The following is a 10,875-nucleotide window of genomic DNA, read 5'->3' on the forward strand; positions in this document are numbered from 1 at the left end:
TTCAAAATGATCTAGCCAAACTGGAGCAAAAAGCTGAGGTAAATAGGATAAATTCAACAAGGACAAATTCCAAGTACTCCACTTAGGAAGGAGCAATCAGCTGCACACATACAAAAATGAGAAATGACTATTTAGGAAGGAGGACAGTGGTAAGGGGCTAGCAGTCATCGTGGACCACAAGCTAAATGAGAGTCAACAGCGTGATATTATTGAAAAAAAAGCAGACATCATTCTGGGATATACTAGCAGGAGTGGTGTAAGCCAGACACAAGAAGCAATTCTTCTGCTCTACTCTGCACTGATTAGGTTTCAACTGGAGTATTGTCTCTAGTTCTGGATGCCACATTTCAGGACAGATGTGGACAAATTGGAAAAGGCAACAACAACAAAAATGATTAAAGGTCTAGAAAACAATGAGGGAAGATTGAAAGAACTGGGATGGTTTTAGTCTAGAAAAGAGAAGACAGAGAGGACGTAACAGCTTCCAAGTATCTAAAAGGATGTTACAAAGAGGAAGGAGAAAAATTATTCTCAAACTCTGATGATAAGACAAGAAGCAATGGGCTGAAATTGCAGCAAGGGAGGTTTAGGTTGGACATTAAAAAAAAAAATTCCTAACTGTCAGGAGTAAATTGCCCATGGAGGTTGCAGGAACAGCATCATTGGAGATTTTTAAAAGCAGATTAAACAAAAACCTATCAGGGATAGTCTAAATAGTGCTTGGTCCAGTTATGAGTGCCTGCGGTTATAGTTGATGTCTTATCATGGTTTCTCCCAGTTCTATGATTCTGTGATATTAATGAAAGTTCCATTTCCTTAAGAATGTTATGACAGGAACCAAATACTTCCGTCTTGTAGAGGCTTGCTCAATTTCACCTGTTATAAAGATTTTTCTGAATCTCAAAGTTGCAGTCTATGTTATTTATTGTTTTCTGCTGCCAGCATGGGCAAAAAATGAAAAAGATTAAAAAAAAAAAAAAACCCAAAACAGGGATTGAAAGTATTCTATGTGCTAACATTTCCTTTTTAAAAATTGATCTGATAGTAATGGTTTTGTTTTGGTCGAACTTGCTCTCCCCTTCCAAATGCTGCCCTGTAAATGAAGGCAGGACTTTCAAGTGCCCTGTCATTCTGACCATACAGTACTTGTTAACTTCGAGTAAAATTAAGCCCTTTGTTACACCTGAGCAAGTCACTACACTTAATGCAGTAACATGGGCATAAGTGAAGGAAGAACCCGGCCATTTGAGAATTATTTCACAAGTTTCTGTGTCATTTATTTGTATTTATCAAGTGCCTTGCACCCTGGGTGCACTTTTACGCTATATTAAACTACAGGCGGCCCCCAACTTGCGATGCAATTGGTTTCAGAGGAAGCGTCGCAAGTCAGGGGCATCATAATTAGAACCCGCATTTACGGTAGGCGCCGTGCACCATCATAAATGTGGGCCAAGGACATAAATCAGAGGTTTCCCGCCCCTTTTGCACTTACAAAAATGGTTGTAAGTGCAGAGGGTCGGAACTCGGGAGGTCGTATCTCGGGGGCCTCCTGTATTCAAAAATGCCCATATACACAAAAGGATACAGTGTATTACTTGAACATCTTCTCCTGAAGCTAAATCTTTGCACAAGTCTCATCCGTACAAAAAAAGCAGGGAAAATTACTAGCTTTTTCATTGCTTTATAGATCAGTAAAATATAATAAAATAAACTGAAAATAATGGTGCTGGTGGTGAATTTGGAAGGGGTGAAGGAGAAATGTGCAAGGACCATAAAGTAAGGGTGAACTAACCAACAGCATTTTTCAAATGCTAAAATTAATTTTAATGAAAGTCATGGAAGCATTATAAATACATTTATTACATTATGTCCAAACTGGTGGCGTATTAATTTTCACTGATACGATAGCCTACCGTGCTACTTCAGGTAAGTATCTCTGGGTCACTTCTGTCCTACTATTATTGATTCACTTGGTGAAGGAGGGTAAAAAGAGCACTTTTCTATGTTGGGAACTTTCCAGGAAAACTGGCAGTTTCTCCCTCAGACAATATTAAAGGTACAACAGCAAGATATCCTGAGTGAAATAAAAAAAGAAAAAAATGTAAAAGGCTCCATTTGGCACTCTTTAATGGCTGAACAATAATAAAAAATGTGCAAAAAGTGAAAATATTAATTAATTGATATGGATGAGTACAGATGGGGAGCTGCACCAGTCCCCACAGATTAGCCATTAAGTGTGAGGCTTATCAGTAAACCAGTTAAACATTCACATCACTACTTGGAACCGTTAGCAATTATCTTTGAAAATGTATGGAGGACATGCGAGGTCCCAGAGGATGTGAGAAAGGCAAACATATTATCTATCTTTGAAAACAGAAACAAAGAGGACCCAGAGAACTATATACAGTAATTCCTCATTTAACACTATAGGATGCGTTTCTGAAAATGTTCGTGCTAAGCGAAAACGTGCTATGCAGGGTCAATTTTCCCATTAAAAATAATGGAAAAGTTGGGGGGTTATGTTTCAGGTGATGGTGGCAAAAATCAGTTTTTTGTTGGTGCTGGGTCATCAACGCCAACATTAGATATCTAGCAACGCAAGATAACTAACACCACAAGTCGCCACAGTTTGCTAAAACACAAAGATAAACACGTGAGTGAGCGGAGGAGTGTTGTGACCATGTGTATTCATCCGCTCATGCCACTGTTTTCACCAACTTATACCACCGCATGAAGTAGTCCACCACTTGATTATTTTTGTGTTATTTCAGGGACGGTCGTGTTATTCAAAAAAACATTCCCTAAAAAAAAAATCGTGCTATTGTGAAAACGTGTTAAGTGGGCACGTGTTAAATGAGTAATTACTGTACTAGTCAGCCTTCCTAGAATACCTGAAAAATACCAGAACAAATTATTAAACATTCAATTTGTAAGCATCTACAGGATAATTGGATTATAAAGAGTAGCCAGCATGTATTTTTCAAGAACAAACTAACCTAATTTCCTTCTTTGACAGTTGCATACCTAGTGGATTAAAGGGAAGTAGTAGATGTAACATATCTTGATTTTAGTAAGGTTTTTGACACAAGGTAGGGATGTTAAAATATTTGTATTTGTGTAAATGTGTAACTGCTGAATAATTCAGAACAAGGGGCTGGACTAAATAATCTCTTGCAGTTCCTTCTAGCCCTACATTTCTATGATCCTACACTGTAGAATCAAAGATCTCCTTCAAGTGTAAACATGTAATCGTGTGTGTGTGTGTGTGTGTGTGTGTGTGTGTGTGTGTGTGTGTGTGTGTGTGTGTAAGTAAAAACTGTGAGGGTTAACCAATGAGCCCAGGCTCACTGATTAACCATGTACTCAGATAACGTTTACATCCTTATTGTAAGGTGAGTACACAACTGGTTGAAAGACCATACTCAAAGAGTAGTTACCACTGGCTGGCTGTCAAAATGAGCAGAAACTCATTTTGGGATCCCACAGGGTGTCAGTTGTGATTTCAGTACGATTCAATCTTTTCATCAATTACTTTGATAGTGAGTGGAAATTATGCTTACAAAATTGGAAGACAACACAAAGTTGTACCTGGAGGATGCAATTATAATTCAAAACAATCTTGGAAAAACTGGAGAACTGGTATAAAATCAGCAAAATAAAATGCAATAATGGCAAACGCAAAGAACTTCATTTCAGAAGAAAAAAATGAACAACAATAAAATGGGGAATAACTGGCTAGTCAGTAATATTGCTGAAAAGGATCTGGAAATTAGAATGGATTACAAATTGAAAACTAGTCAACATGAAGTTGTGAAAAAGGCTAATATTCTGGAGTGAATTAACAGAAGTATCATATTTTTAAAAAGGAACAATCTATCTTGCTCTAATTTGCATTGGTGAGGCTTCACCTGGGAGTACTGGGTAATTCTAGGTGCCACACATAAGAAAGATGTGGACAAATTGGAGCAACTCCAGAGGATAGCAAAAAACATGATAAAGGGTTTAGAAAACCTGAAGAAAGATTTAAAAATACTGGGTATGCTTAGTCTTGAGAAAAGAAGACTGAGGGGCAACCTTTTAAGTTTTCAGATATGTTAAGGACTATTATAAAGAAGACAGTGATAATTTCTTCTCTGTACCCATAAAGGTAGGGCAAGACCAACAAAGTAGATTAGGTGTTGCAGAACTATTGATATGGATGTTTTTAAAGTTTTTTCAGTTACAGACTAACATGGCTACCCCTCTGAGACTTTCAAAGTAGATTTAAGTTAGATAGTCAGAAAAATCTTCCTAACTATAAGGATAGTTAAGCACTGGAATGAGTTTCCAAAGGAGGTTGTAGAATCCTCATCACTAGTTTTTAAGAACACGTTAGACAACAAAGAGATTGGGCAAACATCTAGTAGGGACAGTCCAAGTTTACTTGGTCTCTAACTCAGGACAAGGGGCTGGACTAAACAATCTTTTGCAGTTCCTTCTAGCCCTACATTTCTATGATCCTACTCTGTAGAATCAAAGAGCTCCTTCAAGTGTTTATTTAATAATGATATTGTGGTCCTCTTACAACTTTAAGATCAAATCAAGTTCTAACATACAGGAAAACAATTGTGGGCATATTCAGCCTGTGATTTGAGAGCCAAGATAGAGGGTTTTCTTGCTCTGACATGACCAATAACAGAAACTCTGCAATCAGGACTTTCATTAGACTTGTTTATCTTCACATGTTAGTAGCTTTCCTAATCAATACGTATATTCTCTTCATATAGCCAGTGTCATAACTGCTTATTTTTCTGATTAAGTGCTAACTGCTTTTGACTCCTAACTCCCCAGCAGAACTAGCACAACCGTGAAAGAAAGGTTAATTAAAGTCTTGTCCTCACAGAAACATTCAGGAAATTAATCCATATGATGTAAAGGTGGATTATGGCATTAAAACCATGAAGATACCCTTATTCTGGCCTTAATTCTGTTTATCTTAATTACAAATTAATACACAGAGACCAGATGGATGAAGAAAGCTGCTAATACTTGCAAAAAAAAACCCTTCTATTGTGAAATTCATGCTGGGAAGATTGGCATGAGAAAGAGAGGATTGCTTTTAGATAAGGAAGAAGGGAAAGGAATTTTAAGTCACTTCTGCTCCTTAAAGACAGTTACACTAAGTGAGGGCCTTTACTCTGGTCATTAGACAGTAGATGCTTCAGGCAAGTTTTTTTCCCCCTTAGATGTCAGTTAGAGACAGATTTGGGACAAAGGTCCACATGGCCATTTTACTAAGTCAGAGAGAGAGAGAGAAAGAGAGAGATACAGTGAAACATGAGATTAATTAATCATAAAAAGAAGGCAGGAATGAGCCAACAGATTATACAGTTAAACAAGTTTAACATTGAAAACCTGTAAGTAGGTAAAAGGCCACCGCTCTTGCTAAACTGGCCCAGAAGTATAAACATTTGTAGAAAAAGTCATGATGCATGAAGTCTGGAGAGACTGCCAACTACAATTAACTCTTGCATGCTTGGGCTAAGGCAAGAAATCAATCACACAAAGTATCAGCAAAACTTGACCGTGTGTTTTCTTGAATTCTAGTGTCACTGAGTAGATCAGCTCTCTCTCTGTCCTTCTGAAGTTTAACAGTCAGCCAATTTAATTTGTAATGGACTAAAACTTAAATATACACCTTTGTCTGCATGGAGACAAATTATAGCAGAAAATCATATCCAAGCCACCAAGCCATTGAGCTCTGAACCCTTCAAAACAAAAACACCACAACGCCATGTGAAGTGGAAAAAATTTAAAAAGGCTCCAGTTTTAAATATTCTCTGTAATAATAGGTTATGCTTGTGCAGTCGTTCTTGTGGGCAGCGTCCAGATACAGTTTTCTTAGAAAGTGTTCAGAACAAGTGTCTAAAGCAGATCTTTAAAAGCAATGTGATGCATCAGTGCTGGAAGGTGAAAATTGGTAGGATCAGCTGTAAAAATCATTTAAGCATCAGTCACTACCTATGCTCAATAACAGTTGTGAACAAAAAAAAAAAAAAAAAAAAAAAAAGGTTTTCCCTGTCTACACTGGCTGGTTCAGTGGTTGAAAAAATGTCATGGGCCTTTCATTTAAAAAAAAAATCTGATATGCCAAATTTAACACTGGGACAGCTATTAAGTCAAAATTTAAGTATGCTGGTTATATCAAAAGAGGCTCACACTTCCTTTGTTAACAGAAATCTTTTAGGCACTGCTGCAGAGAAGCACAATGGTACATATTGTTCCTGCTATTTATTTTTAAAGGGTTTCTTTCCATTTCCTCTTGCTTTCAGCAGGCAAAAAAATATCACAAGATCTTGACAAATTTACATATGATGTGCAGCATAAGAGACAGAAACTTTCACACTATCACTGTTCCTGCCTCATAGACACATTTCCAGCAACTTAGATAGAGATGATGTAACTTTTTTTTCAGTCTCTCCTTCTACACTAATCTCCTGTCTGGCTAATCTTCCTCATTTTCATGCATCTGAATTCTTGGCCTGTGTATTCTAATAATCCTAATTAAACTGTACACTCTCCACCACAAGCACTTTTGCATTCCAAATGTTTAAAACAGCACATACATTTATGACTATATATAAAGAGAAGTAGGCTGCAGAAGCCAAGCATGGATTCCTTTGCAGACATCTAGATATTCAATTAAAGAGATCATCAGCAAAAAGCAGCACAGACCTCTCTGTGCCAACCGGGTTGTTTCACTTGTAAATATCAATATTTTAAAAATATTAATATTTGATAGACATACCAGATTCACAAATGCATAAATCAGAAGTTTCACTTGATTTAATAAGACCAGCAAAAACTATGTCCTGGCATATATAAACAGTCTTTGTAATTTGATAGCACCCTGTGAAATAGAAAGTTGATTACTACAATACTGTATGTTTCTCTAGTCTAAACAAAAGCTCACTATTGTAATCATTTTAGTTTTCTCTGATATTTACATAGCAATGATGTGTTAACGAATAGAAATCTCTAAATAAACAAATAAATAAAATAAAGGTAATACATGCAGTGATCCGAACAATCAGAGAAAAGTCTGTTTCATGTCAAGAGGAAAAAGTGTAGGGCTGATGCAGTACAGTAAGCAACTCAAGATGAACAGGTCCCTCCAGCTAGCTGTGTGCCCAGTACTGGATACACACAGTCCCTCGAGCAGATCGCTAGGATTAAACATAGAAGGCAGGTGTACTCATGGCCATGCAATGCCTCCCCTCCTTCAAGCATACCTATTGTAACACACTAGGCAACTATGGGCCCACTTTTCCCCTTCTACCGAGCTTCAGGGCTCCCATCCGCAGCACAGCTCAAGCGAAACAAGCCCTGCAGCCAGCAGACACTAGCTCCCCCACTATGACAGAGGGACTGACATGCAGACTGCCCCGTGTCATGCGTCAGGGACCAGGAAGTAAAGCGCAGCCTCTCCTTGTCTTATCGCTCATCTGTGCATCAAACCAACAGATCATCCAGTTACTCCCGTACCCCTGGGGCACGACAAGCTAGTCTCCAGGGGTTACCGATACTCAGCCCCCCTGCCCCAGCCCCCTGAGTTCCTGCGCTGGCCCCACATTGCTGGTGCTCCCCTCCACCCCGTGTCCCCCAACATCCCTCCCAGCAGCTCCCCGCTTCTCGGCCCAAAGCCCTTCCCACATCTCCATCACCCCAGCAGCCTTCACGCCCCGCCTGCCTACTGCTCAGCGGGCCCCCCGGCCCGGGCGCACCTCGGTGACGATGGTGGAGAGGTAGAGCTCCCGGCTGTACTCCCAGCCGTCCAGGCACTTCTCCTGCTCCAGCTGACTCAGGTCCACGTCCCTGCCGGGCTGCAGCCCCAGCGCGGAGAAATTGGCCAGCGCGGCCAGGCGGTAGCGGCGGCACCTGCTGGGCCCCTCCCGGCCGCCCGGCACCTCGCGGGGGATGCTGGCGTCGAGCCACTCGCGGCTCAGGTTGGCGCCGGGGGGCAGGCGGCAGCGGTGCTCGGGGACGCCGGCCAGGAAGACGATGGAGAGCCCGGTGAAGCCATTGGGGACGATGCTGGCGCTGAGCAGGAAGAAGATGAGGCGCTGGAAGGGGCCCCACTCGCCCAGGAAGGCGGTGACCCCCTCGTAGTCCCGCATGGCGGGGGCGCAGCGGGCCTGTGGGCCCGGCGCTGAGGGAGGAGCGGCGGCGGCGACACGCGGCCCCTTCTGGCGCGCAGAGGGAGCTGCCGCAGCAGAGTCCCGAGCGCCGGCCGGGGTCGGGCCTGGCGGGAGGGGTGGGGCTTGTTGTCGCACGGCCCGGGCGGGACAGGTGGCGTAGCCGCTTCCCTGCTGCCAGGGCGGACGCCGGCGCGGAGGGCGTCTCCCCTCGCCGAGGCCTGACGCTGCCCATCCCGAGCGGGCGGCCGAGACCAGCTCGGCTCCCAGGCTCTCTCCCTGCGGCGGCCCCGAGCTGGGAGACGTTCGGCTTCCGTAGCCCCACGCCCCTGGGGGCGCCTCAGGCCCCGTGTCCGCAGAGGGAAGCCAGGCCGGGGCCCCAGGAATAACGCGGGCCAAGGATGAAACTGCCTGTCAGCGCGGAAGGGGAGCTAGCCGCCCCCGGGCTGGGCCCGGGTTAGGGGAGACAGCCCCAAGCCTGTCGAACTGCCATCTCTCCCCCGTTGAAAGGTCTGCACCTGATTCTCCCTCCCCCCTTGTCAGGCCCTTTGCCCCTGTGTAAAGTGAGGTCCTAATCTAGGGCCAACCAGCCTAGGGCCCTCCTTCCCTAGAGTCTAGTTTAAGACAGCGAGTAACAAGTAGGACGGTAGTGTCCAATATACTAGCCGCTAGCCACATTTAGCCAGTTGAGGGTGGCCAGTGGGCTTGAAACATGTGGCTAACTCACCACACTCAACCAGCCAACTAGGCACATTTGTCATGCCCCACTGTAACAACTACTGCTTCAGAACTGGTTGAACACCGGAGGAAGGATGAGTAGGTCAGACATCTCAAGACAATTTGCTGGCACCCTTCCCCCACTTTGAAATGCCATAGGTATTAGCAATGTTTTATTTAAAAAAAAAAAGTGCCAGTATTCCAGGGGGAAAGTTGTTGAGCAAAAAATCGCCCCAGGAAAAGGTGCCGGTACACCCGAAGGGAATGCAGTTCATTTCAGTTATGCAGGGAAAATATGCAGGGGCGTACTGTCACAAAAAAGAGCACTGGGTATTAGGGATATTAAAAAGCATTTAATAGGGTAACCGTGTAGCCACTAAAAATATTCAGTTATATGCACTGTGGGCTCTGCAGTATAAAGGTTAGCCTTGTTTATATTACAAAGCCCACAGTCTCCCTGGCAGCAGGGCCACCAGCCACTGCTGACCGGGCTTCTATAAATGAGGCTTTGCTGCAGTAGCAAAGCCATCTCACTAGGAGTGGAGCAGGTGGCCCATGCCTGCCCTATTCCTAGGGAGGCAGCTTCACTGCCCTGATGCAGCAAAGCTGCCTCCCCAGGAAGCCGGCTGAGTTTAACTGACACCCTTAATCAATAAGCATCAGCTTATCAGTTAAACAGTTGGTTAAGCTCTAATATGTATGGCTTTAACCAGGGCCATCCTTAGGAGTTATGGAGCCCTATGTAGTACTGATGGCAGCCCAGGATGGGCCAACGATTTTTCAAAGCTGTGACTTTTGTAATCTTCAGCCACACACTAGTGAAATATTTTTAAAGCAAATTTTAAACTCAGGTCCTATAGACCAGTGTTTCTCAACCTTTTAAATAAAGTACCTCCTTTAAAAAAAAATTATAAGTACCCCCCCAGTACAGTGTTCAGACACACAACATTTTTTCCTACCATTGCAACACATTTGTTTAAACAACTTAATTGTAGCCAGGTGGGCAATGAAATTTTCGGGTGTAAAAAATTACCAAAATAAAGCGCTGTAAAACTTAACACAAAAATTCAGTTCTCTCCAAATTTCAGTTGACATACCCTCCCAGAATTCAGTTGAGTACCCCTAAGGATACTCATACCACTGGTTGAGAAACACTGCTGTAGACCAACACCGTAAATACAGAAACTGATGGTATATACCTACTTGTCAAATGCCTGTTAAATGTTTTCATTATCACTTCGATAGCTCTTTCACAGTTTCAGTGTTCTGCTCATAGGTCTGACAGGCTTTTTTCACTTTCAAGTTAACCTGGTGAGTCTGTCCAGCGTTAGACTCACCAGGCTGCAGCAGCCACATAACAGAGGTAGGAAAGGGCAGACATTAAGACCGAGCGGTATCTCTAATTTTCCAGTGATCTATGCTGCATATGGGTGAGGACAGCCCTGGCTTTAAATGAAGAGAGATGACTTTACCATAAAATGCCTGCTAAATGCACACTGTCTACCCCATTCCAGCCTGCCATAGACTAACTCTCCACCTTCCCACATTAACAGTGTGTTAATGTGTGTGGATCTAATCCTCACAGAAAGGAGACTCTCTGCCTTCCCCTTCCAGTGAACTTCATCTGGGTGTCAATCTGAAGGATACCGGTGGAGCAGCACCAGGCCAGAAAAGTGGTCCCTGATATGAGGCTGGAAGAGGAGAGCATGTGGCACATGGATGGAACAATCGTAGGATAATAGCGACTGAAGCCTGGACACAGGTGGAGTGCAGGCCAGCTGGAGATGAGAACATGGGGTAGATGGGTGAGTTTTAGTACACAATGGGAGACAAATGGTGTGGCGAGGATAGACATGGAGTCAGATGTGGGGGGAGGCTAAGAATACAGGAACATACCACAAGACAGGCAGGGTGGGGTGGGGCAGGATCCTAGAGAATTGGGCCAATGTTAGAACAGCTCATCCGGGCACAGGATTCAGTGGAA

The 10,875-nt window shown here is 43.2% G+C and overlaps 1 protein-coding gene across 1 annotated transcript in view; it reads right to left on the reverse strand.

Annotated features, from left to right (window-relative positions):
• LOC102446851 (organic cation/carnitine transporter 2) overlaps positions 1–8,312 on the reverse strand; it is a 58,371-nt gene extending 50,059 nt beyond the window's left edge. Inside the window, exon 1 of the mRNA XM_075900351.1 lies at positions 7,764–8,312. Within this exon, the coding sequence (XP_075756466.1) occupies positions 7,764–8,156 (393 nt within the window). The 5' untranslated portion in view covers positions 8,157–8,312. The remainder of the gene's footprint in view (positions 1–7,763) is intronic.
• Positions 8,313–10,875: the final 2,563 nt, after the last annotated feature.

Source organism: Pelodiscus sinensis, chromosome 17, assembly GCF_049634645.1.
Source record: "Pelodiscus sinensis isolate JC-2024 chromosome 17, ASM4963464v1, whole genome shotgun sequence".
Classification (NCBI taxonomy): Eukaryota; Metazoa; Chordata; order Testudines; family Trionychidae; genus Pelodiscus; species Pelodiscus sinensis.